The following is a 19,311-nucleotide window of genomic DNA, read 5'->3' as shown; positions in this document are numbered from 1 at the left end:
CTGTTAGTAGGTAAAGCCCGTTAAAGGTCGTTAAAGGTCACACGCGGTGACAACCGCGCTTTAGTCGTACACCTGAGAAAAACCACACTGAAATATGAGCAATTTGGTTCAATGTAGTGTCATTTATTTTCACTTTGGGTGTGGACAACAAGGGTTTCTATGTTTTCAGTTAATCCTATGAATATCGAAATGGTTGATTAACTAGTTTATTAACAACAACACTATATCATGTTCCTAATACTGCATTTTCCAGCAACAATATAGAACATCATGCTTATGGCTAAATTCCCTTTAAAACAGACTAATCATGTCAAGAAGTGCCCCCAGGGATAAACATGAATCCAGGGATGTATAAATGACTCTATAATTTACTTATTGGTACACATTTGAGAAATGGATACATGCTTTTGAACCTTGCATAAGTAGCACATCTTTGCCCAGGTCTTTGCAGAATTGAACTTTTGAGCTGGTGTGTTTCCTCCTAACCCCCCGAAAAACACGCCCAAATCATCATTGTCCTGTCAGATCCTCCCGGGCCCGAAACCGGTCTGTCAGGCGCCGTCTCAGATTTCACTGTCATTCTCCGATTTTCTACAACGTAAGAGACAAGGGAGGCGTGTCAGTTCAGATGAATGAATTGAGTCCATAAGGAGACCCGTCGGAGGGTGACATTGGAAGGGGCAAAAAAAAGTCATGCACACACACACAGACAAACACATGCACACATACTTTTTACAGTCAGTGGATGAGAAAAAAAAAACGTACTTGTTCCTCGTGGAGCACTTGTTGTCTGTGAAAACAAAGTGGCATGTGTTACTGCAACTCGTATTCGTTGAGTAGCATTAGTTTGGGATTTATAAAACAATAAAAATGCTTTCATAGGTTTAACTATGTTAAACTCACGAAATAAAAAGGCGATTCCTCCGAAAAAACAAAAGCCGGAAAAGATCAAGCCTCCAATTCGTAGCCTTTCATAGCCTGTCAGACAATGTAGTTGGAAGTTGAGAAGGTTTATTGACAAAGCAAAACACCCAATTAAGAAGCACACATATGTAATTATGAAATATATTGTTGCCAACCGTTTTGACAATGCTTTTTAAAATATATTGCTTTTAGACAATCAAAATTGCAGCGATGTATCTTGTCATGAGGCGGATGCAATGTGCAATAATCTAAATGAACTCAAGGAACTCTACGCAAGTCTTTTTATAATCTATAAAAGGAGTGAGACGTTATAGTGAAGATTATACGAATTATGAGATAAGAGTATCTGTACTTACTGTAAACAAATGGATCTGCAGAGCAAACACAAGAGGAGGAGGAGGAGAAACGACGTATGGGGAAAGAAACATTAGTTACAACACTCACTTTGACTCACTTTAATGGATGATTTAAGCAGTTGAAACTGCTGCACATGTTCAACACGGCCTTCACAACACAATGGTCCTTGTTTCTCTGTCACGTTTAATCTTTTTCCCGAAGATGTTTACAGTACAATTGCCTTGAAGTCGGCCATTGTTAAGTGAGTGTCCATTTGTCTCAGAGTGAGATGAGTTTCAGAGGAGGTGAAAGGAGAGTGTTGGCCTTACTCGCTTCAGCTTCCATGAAAAGGCTGAAGAGAACTGCAAGGAAGTCAGACAAATGAAACGTTAATGTTGTTTTTAATCCCAAACATGTCAGTTTCTTTGCACTTGTAGTGCATGTTTCTGTTATAGCATGTTCAGGCAGAATGCTTTTCAATAAATGACCTTTCGCATGGCCATAAAAGTCCATGACAATTAAATGTTAAGGATATTTTGTTGATTTATATACTTTTTCTGCTAAATTTACCTCCGATGACAGCCACAACAGTGAGGTGCCCCATCTTCAACACAACTAAGAGATTGATAGAAACAGAATGAGATAAAGAAAGAGAGAAGGAGAGACAAGACGTGAGAAAGAGTAAAAAAAAAAAAACAGAGCCGAGTGATTTTCCCACCACGTTGCCTTTTTTTTCCCGAAGACAAACACACGCATGCACACGAGCAACAAATCACACACAACTCCCTCTCCACGGGAAGAATGTCCTTGTTGTGTGAGAGGTCAGTGTCTCGTCAGCAGGGATGCATTCTGGGTGTTTGGAGAGTAAACAGTGGATCATTTTTTTGTCTTGGGGCCAAACCCAGCTGGGTTCCAGACAACTCGCCTGCAAAACTCCCCTTTACTCCAGAAAAAAAAAAACCCGATCGCTTCGGGCCAAACGCTGTTACTTGCTTTACAGCCTCCGAAGATATTTGCTGATTCTTGTTTTCTCTTCGTATCTCGTTTTGTCTTTCACATCAATGCGTTCCATCGTTTTATCATTTGTATTTTAACATTTGTGCATGTAAAGTACTGTTGTTAAATTGGATTGAGTTACATAAACCGGAAGTCTTCTTCAATCACTTTCTAAAATAACCAAAATAAAATAACGCTTACACTTACTGTATCTTCCTCCTTATGTTAGTAACTTTCAGAAATTACATTCATACACTAAGTGTGAGGAAAGGAGGACATGCAACTTTTCAGCGACCTCAGCTGATCTTGGTCAAAACACAAGGTCAAACTCTGTCCCGTGTCCTTCAATGTAACCCTCGTTTCAAATGACGCAGCAGTGACGGACAAAATAGATTTTCTGGTTGGTTTAAAAACGGTTAATGAAATAGTTGTTTTTTGCTAGAGTGGATGTAACAGTTCACTGTCCTTCACAGATTATTGATGTTATGCCAACATCGTTATTCTTAGATCTTCAATTTTTAGCTAACCGAAGCACTCCAGTTTGTAAAAGGAACTGTTTAAATCTGTCTAAATTTAATTTAAAGATAGCAACGTGTTGCTTTTTGATAATTTGAGACAAGCCAGAAATCAACCCATATGTTGTTGTAGCGCCCGTCAAACATGGACACAATGTCCCAAAGTATATATTAGAAGAGAGTTTAAATGCTCTGAAAAATGGTCACATTCAACATATAATGTATTTTCAGCACCAGCACATTTGCTGTTCAATTTGTGATCGTTTTTCACAAAAGCTCCTCTTTTAATACTACATGCCTAGCTTTGATGCCACAAAACCCCCAAACTAAAACCTTCAGAATAAAGCACACCATAATCACATAAGAATCACAACCACTACAACGGACCAGTGACAATGACCAGAGCATCCTACCTTGCTCCACTTGACCTGTGCTTACCTGAGCTGACGGTTCAGAGGCAGGTGGGTGTGTGAATGTTCCAAGACGCTGTTTAAAAGTGTGAATTTTGTATTTCACCTGATTAAGTAGCACTTGCACCTGCTCCTCCTCTTTGTTTGGTGTATAAACTCAGGTGTGCATGTGGCGCGTTTACACATCGGTCGGTGGCAATGTCCTTCCATAAACATCTGCGTGTGCTGGAATGAAAGTCATTTGCTTTTTAAGATTAATTTACTTTACACCGGTAATTCACCATCAAGGCTGCTTTGACACAGCCTTCATAGATTTGTCATCATTTCAACCTGAGGGGTTGCCAATCACGGGAAGCATGCAGAGAGGAGAAACTGTGAGGCGATAGGATGAAATCATCTGAACCTCTGAAATACAACTTCTGTTTTTATTCTTTTACAAACGTATACCATGTCCTCCAGTAGGCAAAGACAGGAGGAGTGTATGCACGCACTAAACAGGGCATTATTTGTTGTCTCCCCCTCTATGGTACCTTCTAGGTATCTTCCTGCTCCTCTCCCTGTGGAATGGGTGGTATTTTGTTGGTCTCATGGATGACAGGCATTTCACTTTTTTTTGTTTTTACTAACCCGGTGTAGGAGGGAGATATTTTGACTGTAACCTTTATTAGGAACGATTCAAACGCACCATCTTACTTCAAAGTGACCATTCCAAGTAAAACAAGTTAAAATGTTGTCCCAAAGTATGGGAGTCCAATAAATGAAATGCCCCTTTTTGTAGCACAATGCTGTATTGTACGTTGGAGCATATCTCTGTGGGTGTCACCCCTGTATCCACATGAATGTGCAGAGCTATGCCAGTGCATGCGTGTGTCAAAGTGGTGATCACTGACTATTAATATACACTCACCGGCCACTTTATTAGGTACCCCATGCTAGTAACGGGTTGGACCCCCTTTTGCCTTCAGAACTGCCTCAATTCTTCGTGGCATAGATTCAACAAGGTGCTGGAAGCATTCCTCAGGGAGTTTGGTCCATATTGACATGATGGCATCACACAGTTGCCGCAGATTTGTCGGCTGCACATCCATGATGCAAATCTCCCGTTCCACCACATCCCAAAGATGCTCTATTGGATTGAGATCTGGTGATTGTGGAGGCCATTTGAGTACAGCGAACTCATTGTCATGTTCAAGAAACCAGTCTGAGATGATTCCAGCTTTATGACATGGCGCTTTATCCTGCTGAAAGTAGCCATCAGAAGTTGGGTACATTGTGGTCATAAAGGGATGGACATGGTCAGCAACAATACTCAGGTAGGCTGTGGCGTTGCAACGATGCTCAATTGGTACCAAGGGGCCCAAAGAGTGCCAAGAAAATATTCCCCACACCATGACACCACCACCACCAGCCTGAACCGTTGATACAAGGCAGGATGGATCCATGCTTTCATGTTGTAGACGCCAAATTCTGACCCTACCATCCGAATGTCGCAGCAGAAATCGAGACTCATCAGACCAGGCAACGTTTTTCCAATCTTCTATTGTCCAATTTCGATGAGATTGTGCAAATTGTAGCCTCAGTTTCCTGTTCTTAGCTGAAAGGAGTGGCACCCGATGTGGTCTTCTGCTGCTGTAGCCCATCTGCCTCAAAGTTGGACGTACTGTGCGTTCAGAGATGCTCTTATGCCCACCTTGGTTGTAACGGGTGGTTATTTGAGTCACTGTTGCCCTTCTATCAGCTCGAACCAGTCTGGCAATTCTCCTCTGACCTCTGGCATCAACAAGGCATTTCCGCCCACAGAACTGCCGCTCACTGGATGTTTTTTCTTTTTCGGACCATTCTCTGTAAACCCTAGAGATGGTTGTGCGTGAAAATCCCAGTAGATTAGCAGTTTCTGAAATACTCAGACCAGCCCTTCTGGCACCAACAATCATGCCACGTTCAAAGTCACTCAAATCACCTTTCTTCCCCATACTGATGCTCGGTTTGAACTGCAGGAGATTGTCTTGACAATGTCTACATGCCTAAATGCACTGAGTTGCCGCCATGTGATTGGCTGCTTAGAAATTAAGTGTTAACGAGCAGTTGGACAGGTGTACCTAATAAAGTGGCCGGTGAGTGTATGTTCCTGTCCCAGGCATGCATCAGCCTCTCAGCAAATTATAACACTGAGGGCAGAAGGGTGTGTGCGTGTGTGTGTGTGTGTGTGTGTGTGTGTGTGTGTGTGTGTGTGTGTGCGTGTGTGCGTGTGTGCGTGTGTGTAAGTGTTAACACAAAGATTTGACAGCAAATTACAGCAGCAACTGGTGATGATAAAAACCAAGAGAGAAAGATTAGAGATAAGACTTACAGTGGCTTATTCACTCCCATCCCCTTTTTTAAATAGTAATTTGCATGGATTGTATTTTATGGATTACTCTAAAAGCCTCATTTTCTCAAACAGATTTGTATCCGGTTTAAAATCACCTCCATAATGCACACTAATAAAAGATTGAAGACCTTTGTGGCTGTATCTGTGGTTGCTGGTATCTGTCTGCGTGAAGCATGGCATTGTTGCTGTGAGGTTAAATGAAGGTCACTGTGTCCCATGTCGATAGCATGTCACTTTTAGAGTCTGGGTTTTTTTTTCAGCACATGTAGGATTTTGGAAGAATCATTTCATATCTTTAAAAGTATTACAAGATGGTCCAGAATGGAATATGGGATGTCGCTTAAAAATAGCTTTACCTTGAATAAGGCTATCTGCTACACGTCCAGTAGGCTTCAAACGTAAATGTTAAAAAGGGGAAAATCCTGTGTTTTGTTTACTAATCTTACTTCTCTGCTTTAGTCTTTAGTTCTTGTCAGAGCATGCCTGAATAGTTAGAGTTTAGCTGCAGAGGTCAGGTAAAAGGATATTACACGTTGTAAAGTCTATCGTTCACCTCTGAGGCTAACTTCACTCAACATTAACTTGTTACTATTTAACTTTAATCGTCATGGTTCAACATTCCCTTTAATGTCTCATCAGGTATTGAAAGGTGTTGCAAGTGGAACGGATCTTAGGGTCACTTTGAGAACACGCTGAACAATGAAGGTTATCAGTGGACACACACACCATTACACACGCGTCCTGTTATGATGGTATTTAAGATGTTTGTCCATAAACAGTAAAACGAATGTCAACGGAAGGTCATGGATCGAGTCAGCTTACATCGTAGTGAATGAAATCCAGTTATTCAGCAGATGTGTCATTCTTTACGTTACATTTCAAAACTCTAACTGTGGGTACTTTTTCCCCCAACCCAAAATCCAAATGATGAGACAGACCTCACCCAACGGACTCCTACTATAAATGGACCACCTTATTGTTTCATCTGAACGTTTGCCAGGCAAACACCAAGCGAGACCTCGTCTTCAGTGCTGGAGAAAGTGAAGAAATCAGACAGTAGAATATGACAGGACCCCATCACGAGTGAACCGAGCAGAGCAGCTGAGTCAACATGTTGCTCCATACGGCCTCTGTTGTATTGACTAAAAGAAAAGGCTGGACTTCTCTCCTGCTGGTGGCCCTGTGTGTGTGTTTGTATGTGTGTGTGTGTGTGTGTGTGTGTGTGTGTTGCTAGCTGTCCGTTCTGCTCTTTCAGGTGTCACAACACATGGGGAGTAATGAAATATCATAACGTCAAAAGCAGTGAAAAAACACTTTATCTAATATTATTTAACGCTCATTTGATTATCTTCCAAAGATTGCGTGTTTCCTTAAAGATGCAATGTATTTATTTATTATTTATAGCATATCATTACCATTGAAGGACGTTTTAGTGTATGATGGTTTTTAGTTATATGGGCAAATTAGCAGGATAATTAAAAACAAGTTGGAGAGTTAAAAGGGGACTTGGCAAAAGCAATTGGGCTACTTTAGGCTAATCCAAAATGTCTCTTCAAGAAAGACAGAAACTGTTTTGGTGGCACATTTGCTATAGTACTATAATGAAGCTGGATAACGGTTGCCAGATGCAGGTAAAACAGCTCTGGTCTGGCTTACACTCCTACACCTTGAAGGTGACAAATACACGTGAAGACAGAGGGGTCAAAGGCAGGGAGTGCGCTGCACAGTGGAGGGTTTGTTCATGACAACATGCAAGCAACATGGAATGCGCTCACCACCGGGGGGGGGGGGAAGCAACAGGCACGCCAACGTCGTGACCACGTCAGTGCTTGTCACTTGTTGCTAGTCCACCTATCTCAGGGGCCTTCAACTAAAATGCGAAGGGGTCCAGTTTGAGGAAATCTCCAGAAGCAAAGGTACGGAAGATAATAATAATGTGACTACTTAGTGGGATTAAATAGAGGAATAGAGTTGTATCAACATTTGCACGTAATCAACAATCGACAGAAATAAACAGTTGTTTACAAATGGTGTTGGTTTTGATATATAATGCAGCTTTAATTTGGACAATTGCAATGGACCACACACCTCCTATGCAAAGACAATAGGTTTTCTTGAATGTGTGATAATATAGTGTAACAACAACAAACTCATCGGGGCAGTGAGTGCTTCCCTCAAGTGGACAAACTGTGAAAAAGTAACTCACTAAACTGGTTGAACAGCCTGGCCAGGACAGCTGTGAAACATCTATTCATCTGTTCCTCATTCAACGGATGTGTATATAAAGTGTAAAGTGTAAGGCCCAGTTATTCAAGGCAAAGAAAGGAAGTGAAGACGTCCAGGATGGACCCGGCCTCAACAGAATAACCTCCACACCTAAATACAGTTGACGCTTAGAGAGCAACATCAGGCGATCTGTCTCCTTTTACTCCTTACTTACTATTGTGGTCAAATCCTCTGCTGTTTCTCCACCACCTGAAAGCGTAAAGACATCACAGATTACTTGTCCGTTTTAAATATGGGGGGTCCATGCATTCAGCAGTGAATGTGGGCTTGTAGAATTTGGGCTTACGGAAGCACTTCTGGAGGGTCTCAGATCTCAGCAGGGTGGCATACAGCAAACCAAAGACCAACAACGTGCCAAAGAAGCCCCCAATGATGCAACCAATGAGAATGGCGTGTCTGGTGCCGTTATCTAGGGGTAAGGGTGGAAAGCATCGCTACTTTGGTTCACCCCAACATGTAGAATCAAAGAAATACAAATGATCCAAGTATGCACGAACGCTGTGATAGACATGCAGGAATGCAGGTGTTCTATTGAATCAGAGGAATCTTTACCGTAGACGTGCAGGACGGCAGCAGCGCTGTTAGGGTTGTTTGGATGCTGACACAAGACTCGCGCCCCGTTGTCGGAGAAAGACGTTCCCTTTAGGCTCCACACAGCTAATGACTCTCCGTTTTTCATATCACAACTTCCATAGAGAGCCTGAAGAGAGGGACAGGGGAGGGAATGAAGAGGCTTTCAGATGAGAAATAACGAGGGATTGAAAACGATTGAACCTGACGTGAGAAGCTGCCACTGGTAGAAGCGTCAAACAATTGAAATCAGCGAGGTTAAAGAAACAAAGGCAACTTTCAATGTGAGTTAAAGCGCTGCTCTGAGAGATGTTGCTCTCTCCCTCAGGTTGGGGGAGAAGAGCAGAAGATGAGGACGAAGCGACCCACCTGGGGAATATCCTCCACGTGGCCCGAGGGGCACGCGAGGGTGTAGTTTCCGTGTGCCCCCTGGAAGGTGAATGTGAAGCTTGGAGAAGCTTCGGGAACTCCACAGCGAAACACGGCTGGGTCTCCAACAGCCACCGTGACGTCAGCTGGGCGAGTGCGGTAGCTGAGAGGGTCACCGGGGTCAGCGGCTGGAGTGGTGGCGGTGGTGACGTTTTGAGCTGAAACAAAAGATAACGTGTGGTGGATGTGTGTGTGTGTGTGTTTGATAGAGATAAGCAGGAAAATAATAATATTAATAATACATTTTAAGGCATTTTTATAATCTGTTATCGAATCACTTTTAATCACAATTAAATTTAATTCCAATGAAAACAACGATCACATCAGGAAACAACATAGTAGTGTATGTGGATGTTTTCACTTCAATTCTAATGTGAGTAGGTACAACTTAACAAAATGTTCTTGCACACCTGCATGTATTTAGTTACCTGCTGTGATTTGCAGAAGAGTCAGCAGGTGCAAGCAGAGAAAAAAAACCATACTTTTCCTTCTCCGCTCTCCTTTTCCCATCAACTCCATTATTTTCTCCACTTAATGTCTCTTATTCTAGAATTAATCTGTAAACATCGAAACATATTACTTTACTATTCCATCGACAACAGAGTAGCACATTCAAATGGATGCTTCAATAGCAAGCATTTTATCACTTCTATGTCGTTTCATGAGCTCTTGACATCCGTAAATGTTATAAACCAATGTTTTTCTTAATCGAGTCAATCAAGTCACCCATTATCTTGACTCTTTAGACAAATAAAACTAAATGGAAGTAGTATGTTGACAGGTAAAGAAATAGATTATTGACACTGACCGAGGAAGTGAACAGGAAATTCCAACAGAAAGTCTGCCGCCCGCAGACAGCTTCTTTATTTAAAGAATACGATGCAGCTCGAAATGAATCTAAGCGCCTGACATACATCCACTGCCGCAATTAAACAACTGACCTGTCCGACTCACTCTACACCTCTGTGCGACTCACTCCATTCTCACACTCCATCCAAGGTACGACGAAATTTCGCTGATTTAGTAGATGGATTTCGGGCGAACTAGAAACAGGTCTAGCAGGCCCGAGCCAAGAATAGCAGCTGGGAGAAACGTCAGGGCTCACCTTGAAAATACCTTCTGCTTCCCTGTTTACTTTCACACACTCACACACTCACACACACAGAGACGCTTTGCTGGGTCTCCAGATGAAGCACACTGATCAACAGGAAGCTTCTCGCTGATCCTCAGGCTGACTCTGTGTTGCTACACTCTTCTTGTTCTGTTGTCTTTTGTCTTTCAAGATATAAATATACAGACATTTTTCAAGTTTTTGTCACTTGGACGTGGAGGTGTAAAGCGGTGTTAAATAAAGCCTAAGAAATAAACAACTTCACCAGTCACCTGTGTATGCGCTACATATATCTTGGCACCACTTAGTGGTTGAAATACAAAATACAACAAGTTGAACCAAAAGCATAAAACAGTTGAACAAAACAAATGATTAAAATCTTGCAAAAGCAAAGCCGTTTCTCATTTGTATAATTAGATATTCCTGTAGGACCAAATAAAATCAAACACAACACACAGAGCTGCTCCCCATAAACTGAACATATTATACAAAGACAATACTATATAAGACAGTACAGTGAAGTATATATATATGTATGACACAGTACAAATGGGAGGTCAATGAGTTTTGCAGGTTTTTGGAAGGTTACATTCTGTAGAAATTAGTTCCAAATTTAAAGAAGTGGACATTCAAAAAGTCCACTCCTTCAAAACTCAAACTGTCGTAACATTTGAAAAGGAAGGAAACCAAGAGACTTGCATTATGCAAATAAAGTTTCCACCACAAGTTCCCCATGTAAAGGCGACTATTTTATTTTTTTTCCTGCTAACTACATTTTCTCCCATTCTCCTTTTCTTGGATCTTTTGGCAGAAATATATATTTTTTCAAACATGAATCTCACACTAAAACCATTTTGGGTTATGTATATATCAGCGGATGCCACGTTATTTATACATATCGATGACGTGGCATCCGCTGAGTTACCGTCATGCTCAAGATGTTTTTTTGGATGTTTCCAGTCATTGAACCATGCTGTCGCTGTGACGCCAACTTAAGAGAGATAAATCCCCAAATCTCCCATCACGTAACTTTGTGTATTGCGTTGATGAAGAAGATGCTTCCAATGTTGATGCTTCTGATCCTGAAGCCGGGTAAGGAGTTTTTCTTTTTTCCAGTTTTGTTTAAAGACGAAGTAATAGGTTTAATTTCTTTCCATAACTACTGATTTTATTCATTTATTTGTTTGATTAACTTTTAAATACATTTGATAAATTCCCTCTATTTTGTTCAAATATCTTTTCTCTGATTTGTTCATGTTGCACTGGTACAAACACTCATTTTAACTCATTTTCAAAGAGGATGTGGGTTGACACGGTCCTCACTTCCCGAAATTAGAATGTTTGCAATCCGCCCGACACTTGTTTAAACCTGTGCTCTAGACATTTCCAATGAATTCTCTCCCTTTAACGCTTTTTATAAAAAAAGTTGAAGACATATTGGTGTGGAGGAGCAAGTGTCCATCTCTAAAAACTACAACAAAGCTAATCAAAATGACCTGTCTGCAGGAACTGTGAGTGCCGGTTGGTCCGTGACCTTTGAAGAAACAGATCCTTGTGCTTTAAAGGGATCAACGGTGCAGCTTAGGTGCTCATTCAACTACACAGATGAAGAAACGGTTACAAAAACTGCATGGTACAAAGGAGAGTTAAAAGATGGAGCCTGGAGACGTGTTGCGCTCTCAGAACTCCCTTCATATCAAAATCGTTCTGAATATCTTGGCAACCAGCAGCATGACTGTGGCCTGGCCATTCATGACCTACAGGTTAACGACAGCGGACATTACTACTTCAGGTTTGATACAGAGAAGTATGGAAGGCGGAGTAAAGGATCAGTGTGTCTCACTGTCACAGGTAAAATTATTGTTTTCAGCTTTTATCAGTATAGAAGGGGGTCCTGCCTCTTCCAGTGTTTCTCACACTTTATTTCCAAAAAATGATTGTCAAAGATGATGATGATGATGATGTTTTGATCCTGTTTAAATTTCTAATTACAGTACACGTTGGTCTAGGAACTGAATTTGCTAAGAAAACAGCGGCATCTCAGCTACAAGGATATACGTCGCTTTACGACTTTTGGGTGTGAATTACTAACGTAACGTCTTATTCCTCAACAGTTTTACGTAGCAATGAAACTTGACTTGCCAATCCATCTTTAAGATCGACAAGTGTGAGATGTGTAATTCATGGCACGATACCAACGGGATCAAAACAATTAATTTGTCCCCCAGCATGGAATTTTGTACCCATTAGAAATAACTTCTACGGGGATCCACAGCAACGGGCGTGGCCCCGCCCCCTCGATATAACAATGTCTGTTTCTTTTGCCGACGCAGAGCCGAGGGCCAGCGTTTCCCCCGACAGGGTGAGAGCTGGAGACCACGTTACTCTAGAATGTCAAACGTCCTGCCAACTTCCCGCCACAGTTTGGTTTAAAGATGGACTTCCTGTAGCCAGGTCAGAGTTCCAGGCTCAAGCAGGGGATGCTGGGAATTACTTTTGTGCTGCCAAAGGACAGGAGTTCGTTCTATCTGAACCTGTGGCTCTGAAAGTAGACTGTAAGTAGGTTTATCGTGACGTTGTGGGTTAAAAACTCTATTTTACTCTGTAATTGTACATTGAGTTAGAAACGCAGATTAATGTCACTTATATGTCTCCCCATTAATAAGAAGCTACTGCCGGCAGCAAAATGGTTTATTAAGTCTTAACATCTTTTAGTACTTTAATTTATCCATATTTAGCTTTTACGATTCTTTTAGCATCCTAGTTCTGCTTTGGCTAAAAATGATCTGGATTATCGATGACTGAAAGCCCTCCTTTGAGTTAATTTATATACTTTCTACTCTGTTTCAGATCCCCCGTTGAATGTGTCGGTTGAGATGAGCTATTCGTACCACCTGACAATGGGCCGCGGTGTGAATGTGAGCTGCAGCTGTGCCGCTAACCCCCCCGCAGACAACTACACCTGGTACAGGTCATCTGCTTCCGGTTTCAGCCCCGTGGGATCAGGACAGGTGCTGTCTCTCTCCTCCCTGGAGGCGACCCACGCCGGACTCTACTTCTGCCAGGCCAGCAACCGATTGGGTGAAAACAAGTCAACTGAGGTGCTGCTGTCGGTGGAGGGAACGGACGGTGAGTGTGGAGGGAAGATCAGCGACTACAACCTGTTTACGAGTTGTGTTGATACGTGAAGCTCATCTAATGAGGAATAACAGTCGGAGCAAACGAGCCTCTTCCGAACAGCTTAAGGGGTTTGGGGAATGACATCATTGAATAAATCTTATTAAAAACTGCTTGTTAAAAACTGTGATTGTAGGAAGTACAATATAAACAGGTTTACATGTTTTTATTGGACATTTATGACTATATTCTCATTGTTTTGTTACTAATAGTGATCCATCTCATCCTCTTGGTTGGTATTGGAGTCAAAGCCTTCATTGGCCTGTTGCTTCCACTAGTTATTATTTGGGCATGGTAAGTTAAGTTCTTGATTCTGTGCCTGATGTTTCATACTGTGAATACATGAAGAGAATATGCTCTTGAATGTAAACCCGTCTCTAATTCAATTGTTAAAGGAAGCTGGGATGCGATCATGATGTGGATAAAGAGGTAAGACAGACCGTGACCCCTTTCAGTAAAGTTAATGACAAAGTAAAACAAAATGTCTAATGATGTCCCTTTATGTTGCAGAGAAGCACCAGTGATTATGAAAACATCGGCACTGCCTGAATGGGCCCAAACAAGATGGTTACGCAGAATGAAATGTTTGAAGCTTTCCTCTCCTCCTCCGAGATACAGTTGATTTTCTATCTGCTCGAGTTACCACCCGACCCCCACAACAACTCCTTCCCTTGTAAAGCTTCGGTCCTTCTCACGCCACTGGAGACATCACCAGGAAGACAAAAACTCATTTCAATGAATGGATACAAAAGGTGACTAAATAAATACCTTTTCATCATGGTGTTGTTTTTAGAGTGGTGTTGTCTCAGGAATCACTGTGTAGTAGAATCGAGATCTGCTGCCACCTTGAGTTTAACATATTCATGTGCATTATGTTTTGGTTAAACTGCTTCTATGCCCGAACTACGTCTCAGAATGCATACAGAACAAATCTCTGGTGACATACACTGTAGCTTAAAACAGCGTTAAAATAAGAAAATCTGTGGAATTACATCATTTTAGACCTTCTCTTTCTTTCTCATTCAACCATTTAATACATGTAAAGAAACGGCCAGCAAAACCTGTGAGGTGAACAAACTGTCTGAATAAATACTAGAAAAGAATAAGCACTTTTTTGTTAAGTTTATTAGCATGTGGGCACCAGTTCCCTCACTTCAACATGACAAATCACACATAACATTATATAAAACATTCTAAAAATAGATTAGGACCCTGGATGAAGGAGTTGACGTCCAAGAATCTTTTATCATCGGATGTTGGAGTCACTGTCCTCCTGGTTTTCATCCTCAGGCTCTGCTCACTATCTTTTACAGCGTTATCACGCTGAAGAGTTTACTCAAAACCCGGGAGACGAGTCCCCGTCCTAACTGCAGACAGCTTCTAATTGGATCATTAGTACTTTTTTCCGTCATCGTGTTCATTCTCATCATCGTGACCAACAGGCTTCCAGTAACGGCTGTTTCTTGACATCGCTTTTAGAGAACTGCGTGCACTCTGCGGCGTGACTCTGACACTGTTGTCAGCACACATTTGTAGTCGCCATATGTGTTGAACCACAAAGGAGGCATTCAAATTCACATCTGCTATGCTCTGCTCCTGCGAAAGTTCAACTCAATGAGAACAGTGGATTCTTAGTCTATTATCTGTCTAGATTATACATAACTTTTCTCTTAAACATAATTTGGTTAAATGTTGACAAGAGACTTTTCTGTCTCAAAGCACAATCGCTCTTAAACAGATGCAACAAATATCTGCCATTTGTTCCATTTTTTGTGCTTCGTCAGTTCTGTCTGGTTTTCAAATCGACCTTGTTAAGCTCAGTTCATTGAAATTGAGGAAGTGAGGATTTCAGCATTGTGTCCTACCCCGCTGATAGTCTGCTTGTCACGCTGCGTGCCAATGCAAACAGCGCTGTGAGTTGTCTGTCTTACTCCTAAGAAGCCCAAAATATGTTCGCAGCATGAGATGTAAGACTTGGCGCTGAAGGTTTCCGCTTGTATCATCAGGGTTTATTTGGCAAAATGAGATGAACACAGTGTGCGGGGGTTGTGAGAAACTAGGTATGCTGAGTAGAAAACAGATGTGATGGCTGAAGGCTGTTTGCACTTTGCTTTGTGATTTGTGCCGGACGAGTCCTCAAGGTGCTGAAGCAGTTGTCTCAGTGAGGACATACGCCTGGTGTCTGGAGGACTTCTGTCTCCTGAAAGGATAAGGACGATCAAAACATTAACACTGTCATGTTATTTTGATTCTAGTACGTTTGTCTTTTATATTTTAATTTATAAACGCTGAAGATCTTTGGCTAACATGCAGAGTGTTCTGTGTACGTGACCCTCAAGCCACAAACACACAAATAGAAAGTGTTATGTTTAATGCATCAGTTTCACTTCATGTATGTAACACCGGATCTTTTTAACCACACGCTTATAATAATAATGCCCCGCCCCCCCTTATTTTCTTGTATTTGACATTGTTTTCCTTTTGTTATCAACCCATCCGGTACTTAAGACTCCCGTTGCCAAAAACGCTGATGGAAATAGGACAAAAGCAAAGAACTCACCGTGTGAAGAGAAAGGCCACCGTGGCTATAACAGCCAGCAGAACAGCGACGGTCACTCCGATAAAAACACGCCTGCCCACTGGAGAGTCAGGCGGGGTCGTCCCTGCAGTGGGTGGAAATGGGTCAGAGCCTCAAGGAGCGTCCTCGGGCCGCCTTTGATTCAATGTGCATGTGAATGGATGAAGGTTCAATGTGGTGGTATTTCATAATGCTGGCCTTCACGACGGACGAGGTAGTGTTTGTTCTTACTGGATTAAATGTCAAATGTTTAAGTTAAATTTGGTTAGGTGGTCCAGAAGGGGTCAGCCATTACTTGCTGGCTCAATCTCCTGCGTTTTACTTTTACAAACATTTTTGAGCAAGACAACAAATCAAAAAATGTTATAAGGGGAGGTCATTGTCGCAAAAATGTTGTATTAAATAACAACACACAAACGTGTTTGGATAATAAGTATGATTTGTTAAATCTTAGTTGGCAAATGGGTAATGGATTTGACTTTGTGATGAGATCCACAGTCAAAGGTGAGAGTAACCAAAATGCCCACTAGTATCTTTCTAGAATCACTCCGTCACCGCTACACCTGACCAGGTGTGAGTCCGCAATTATTTTCTGCAGGATTGAGGGCGAAACAAACAGGGTCGCCACGGACGACTGCAAACCCGCTGATTGCCACTGACCTACCTGTGCTGCCCGGCAGAGCAATGCTGGCGGTCTGCGACCCGTGTCGGTTGCGCGCTACGCAGCAGTGCCGCGCGCCATGCTGGAGGGTGACGTTGGTGCTGCTGAGAGTCAGCCCTGGTCCGGCGCTCTGAGCCCTGGATTGCTTTGCCCGATGAAAGCTTTTGTCTGCTGCAGGGAGACACGCTGCCCCCTGGTACCAGGCGTGAGTGTGCACAGGCGGGTTAGCGTCACTGCTGCAGGTCAGAGTCAGAGAAAGGCCGGCCTGCGTCTGAGAGACTGAGACCTTCGTGTTTCGTGGGGAATCTAGACGCCAAAGAGACAAACGGTCAGTCACTATTCCTTCAGAAGCACCTTTCTTAACTCATTTTAATGCTACGGACAGAAACAAAAATACTAAACCACGATACTTACACTCTACATCAATGTGCAGCTTGGTGGAGATCTTCACTTTATCTCCAGTGTGTATTTGACAGTAGTAGCTGCCAGAGTCATCAGACGTAACCTCACGGATGCTCCACACCTGTCCAGTGTGCTCTGGGCCGGTGCCTGCGCTCTTGTGCCATGTGAAAATGGCCTGCGGACCGGCCGCGGGGCTGCAGCAGGCCAGGCGTAAAGCCCCGCCCTCAGTGATGTCACTGGAGGGACTCGCCGACACGGTGATGGCGCTGGAGTTGTCTGGAGAAAACGGCAATGAGGTGCTCCATTGACTCTTCTCTAAACGTGACAAGCCAATTTGTCTGTTGGAACTCTCAGCAGAATACAAACATCCCATAATTTCTGTTATTGTTTTAATCGAATCTGCAGCAGATTAGAAGCAGAACTTGGATTGTGTTTCATCACAAAGGCTCTGTGTGGAAACTGAAAGACTTCACACGGCCATTTCTCAATCATTTCTGAAACAACAACAACCATTTACCAATGTCCTGCAATGTACACACCCAAAATAAGATTGCTTTTCAACAGGTGCTCTTGAAATTGCTCTAAATCCCTTGTTTTTGATCAGCAGAGACTAGTCTGCAGTTTGTCTCTACGTGCTGGTATGTCAGCGATGACCGGGCTAGAGAAGGTACGTGGCCTTTGACAATGTGGAACACAATGATAGTTGCTAATCAGATCAAACGTTACTGATAAGCACTCTGTGGTCAGTTGCAGTTCCACTTCTCGTAAAAATAGCCCAACGTGTGTCAAACAGATACGCAAGTGGTTCACTTGAACTAAACCAAAACATCAACACCTGGTGTTCGGGAATTGAAAAAAAAAAAAAAAAACATTCTCGGTTTTGAATGTGATGACTGTCATCATGTTAATTATGGTCAGCGGTAAACAACATATTCCCACCTGCCACCAGGAGCTGCACACCGCTCTGCTCCGGCATCTTCTGTGTCGGGTGGCTGATGATGAGGTAGAACACGTACGCTCCGCTGTCCGACGCTCTCACATCGGAGATCCTCAGTGAGCAGATTTTTGTCCCCGGGTGTCCCAGGTACTCCACCCTGTTCTGATAGGATGGGTCCGGGGAGATGCCGGCGCTGTGGAAGACGTATCTGAGGTGGACAGATAGACTTATAACTCACTTTTTTTGTGCCATGAGGGCTTAACTGCAGGTGTTTGTGGGTGTCTGCCAATACCTCGGTGTTATACAGCGACTGTTTTCGAGACACCACATCTCAGACAAAACGTTGTACTTTTGTCCTTCTTCTCCTCCATCCTGATAGACAAATTTACACATTAGTTAAAGAGGACCTTTTGTAATAGATTACTGCGTATCAGCAGATGATTATAGTACCCTGGCTTCAGGGATTCAAAGCACTTGTTGCTTAAAGAGCTTAAAAATTGTTTTTTAATTACCCCCCTGTCATTGGATGTTTCTTTCTAATATACTGTAGATTTGAAATCTTATCGTAGTTAATTGTCTAGTTAGTGAAAAAAGACAGCGGCCAACAATGCCTTCTTTATTGAATTACCTGTGTTGAGAGCCGTCCCTCTTTGCCTTCATCAAAACGATGGGGGTAGTCATAGGAACAAGGGAGAACCACAGAGGAACCAATCACAGCACAGATCGGACTGTGGGGGAGACGAACTGACCAATCACCTGCAAGAATACCTGAAGCGCAGATAATAAAAAAAGCGGAAAATATATAATAAGCACCAAGATAAATTACAGTGATGTGATTCAATTCGTCATTTCAAAGGTTATGAGAGAACATATTTTTACATATGCCTTATTTTCAGTATTAAATGACATAATCCAACTGAAGTTCTGAACATCTACACAAACTTAAAACAAAATAAGAGAAGGACTTGGTCTCTAGTCATTGGATTTTCATTTTATATATGAAAGAAAACAACACAAGTTAATATTTATTCATTGCTAGTTGTAGCCTGGTTGTTGTTGTTTTTTAAGTAACTTCCGCATAACCGATGAGGAAATGCCAGTGAAGTAATCCTCCAATCCATTGTGACCTCAAATCACCCTTTAATGGCACATTCATGTCCCAGAATGAGCTGTCTAACTCAACACTTTCAGTTCAATGTTGTCACATTACCTTTGAGAGAGAGTGTGAACAGCAGCCAGCAGCAGCACTGTGCTTCTCCTCCACCCATCTTCATGTCTTCCTGCTTGATGCTGATCTCCTGACCTTCCTCCCTCAGTCACCTCCTCTGTCTTTTTGGGGTTTCTTTTCTCTTTCTCGCCTCCCTCTGTGACTCTGTCAATCCATCTGCTCTCCTCTAGACCTTGGCCCAGTGAACTGACAGCTTCTCTTCCTCCACAGCAAAGACGTTTTGGTCAGACTGTCCAACTTCCCTTTTGTTTTCTTTATCAGCGAGGAACTGTGATGCTGACTTGGCTTTGATGTCCACATAGGGAGCTCAGCGCAAAGGAACGTGTTTGCAGATGTTGTCTGGGGGCCCTGCTGACTTGAAGCTTCATTGACATTAGCTC

General features: G+C 42.5%; 3 protein-coding genes and 1 long non-coding RNA gene across 6 annotated transcripts; 1 reads left to right on the top strand and 3 right to left on the bottom strand.

Annotated features, from left to right (window-relative positions):
* Nucleotides 1-112: 112 nt before the first annotated feature.
* LOC119197802 (uncharacterized) lies at nt 113-3,258 on the bottom strand. 2 transcript variants are annotated; one of them, XR_005114446.2, is made up of 7 exons: nt 3,210-3,258; nt 1,831-1,875; nt 1,590-1,622; nt 1,281-1,295; nt 904-978; nt 766-790; nt 113-591 (listed from the first exon to the last, which is right to left on the bottom strand). It is a non-coding gene; the product is annotated as an uncharacterized LOC119197802 (long non-coding RNA). The 2 variants fall into 2 exon arrangements; XR_005114447.2 differs by having other exon boundaries at nt 3,185-3,256.
* A 4,181-nt stretch (nt 3,259-7,439) lies between these two features.
* LOC119197809 (uncharacterized) lies at nt 7,440-9,943 on the bottom strand. Of its 2 annotated transcripts, none has more exons than XM_037454425.2 (6): nt 9,646-9,943; nt 9,266-9,394; nt 8,778-8,995; nt 8,391-8,538; nt 8,125-8,247; nt 7,440-8,027 (listed from the first exon to the last, which is right to left on the bottom strand). In XM_037454425.2, the coding sequence occupies exons 2-6, from the start codon at nt 9,354-9,356 to the stop codon at nt 7,978-7,980; spliced, it is 630 nt and encodes a 209-aa protein (XP_037310322.2). In that variant the 5' UTR covers nt 9,357-9,394; nt 9,646-9,943; the 3' UTR covers nt 7,440-7,977. The 2 variants fall into 2 exon arrangements, with proteins under 2 accessions (XP_037310322.2, XP_037310323.2); XM_037454426.2 differs by having other exon boundaries at nt 9,779-9,943.
* Nucleotides 9,944-10,875: 932 nt separating this feature from the next.
* cd22 (cd22 molecule) lies at nt 10,876-14,176 on the top strand. The gene is made up of 7 exons (XM_037453972.2): nt 10,876-11,040; nt 11,455-11,799; nt 12,282-12,503; nt 12,799-13,077; nt 13,338-13,419; nt 13,521-13,554; nt 13,636-14,176. Exons 1-7 carry the CDS (start codon nt 10,878-10,880, stop codon nt 13,672-13,674), a joined length of 1,164 nt encoding a protein of 387 aa, XP_037309869.2. The 5' UTR covers nt 10,876-10,877; the 3' UTR covers nt 13,675-14,176.
* Nucleotides 14,177-14,232: 56 nt separating this feature from the next.
* On the bottom strand, nt 14,233-19,310 carry LOC119197557 (limbic system-associated membrane protein). The gene is made up of 8 exons (XM_037453971.2): nt 18,914-19,310; nt 18,332-18,471; nt 17,996-18,075; nt 17,706-17,911; nt 16,779-17,042; nt 16,368-16,670; nt 15,686-15,788; nt 14,233-15,325 (listed from the first exon to the last, which is right to left on the bottom strand). The coding sequence occupies exons 1-8, from the start codon at nt 18,975-18,977 to the stop codon at nt 15,262-15,264; spliced, it is 1,224 nt and encodes a 407-aa protein (XP_037309868.2). The 5' UTR covers nt 18,978-19,310; the 3' UTR covers nt 14,233-15,261.
* Nucleotide 19,311: the final 1 nt, after the last annotated feature.

This window comes from Pungitius pungitius, chromosome 11 (assembly GCF_949316345.1).
Source record: "Pungitius pungitius chromosome 11, fPunPun2.1, whole genome shotgun sequence".
NCBI lineage: Eukaryota > Metazoa > Chordata > Actinopteri > Perciformes > Gasterosteidae > Pungitius > Pungitius pungitius.
The sequence above is the reverse complement of the archived record's forward strand: the minus strand, read 5'-3'. Positions and strand labels throughout refer to the sequence as shown.

What these genes read in the sequence shown, in the direction of transcription:
- LOC119197809 (XM_037454425.2), bottom strand. Translation starts at nt 9,356, where the DNA reads ATGGAGTTGATGGGAAAAGGAGAGCGGAGAAGGAAAAGTATGGTTTTT. An exon ending in TCTTCTGCAAATCACAGCAG is followed by an intron (nt 8,996 to 9,265) that starts GTAACTAAATAC and finishes CTTTTGTTTCAG; the next exon opens with CTCAAAACGTCACCACCGCC. An exon ending in ACGTGGAGGATATTCCCCAG is followed by an intron (nt 8,539 to 8,777) that starts GTGGGTCGCTTC and finishes CCCTCTCTTCAG; the next exon opens with GCTCTCTATGGAAGTTGTGA.
- cd22 (XM_037453972.2), top strand. Translation starts at nt 10,878, where the DNA reads ATGCTCAAGATGTTTTTTTGGATGTTTCCAGTCATTGAACCATGCTGT. An exon ending in AGTGTGTCTCACTGTCACAG is followed by an intron (nt 11,800 to 12,281) that starts GTAAAATTATTG and finishes TTGCCGACGCAG; the next exon opens with AGCCGAGGGCCAGCGTTTCC. An exon ending in TGTGGCTCTGAAAGTAGACT is followed by an intron (nt 12,504 to 12,798) that starts GTAAGTAGGTTT and finishes ACTCTGTTTCAG; the next exon opens with ATCCCCCGTTGAATGTGTCG.
- LOC119197557 (XM_037453971.2), bottom strand. Translation starts at nt 18,977, where the DNA reads ATGAAGATGGGTGGAGGAGAAGCACAGTGCTGCTGCTGGCTGCTGTTC. An exon ending in AGTCGCTGTATAACACCGAG is followed by an intron (nt 17,912 to 17,995) that starts GTATTGGCAGAC and finishes TGTCCACCTCAG; the next exon opens with ATACGTCTTCCACAGCGCCG. An exon ending in GCTGCACATTGATGTAGAGT is followed by an intron (nt 16,671 to 16,778) that starts GTAAGTATCGTG and finishes TTTGGCGTCTAG; the next exon opens with ATTCCCCACGAAACACGAAG.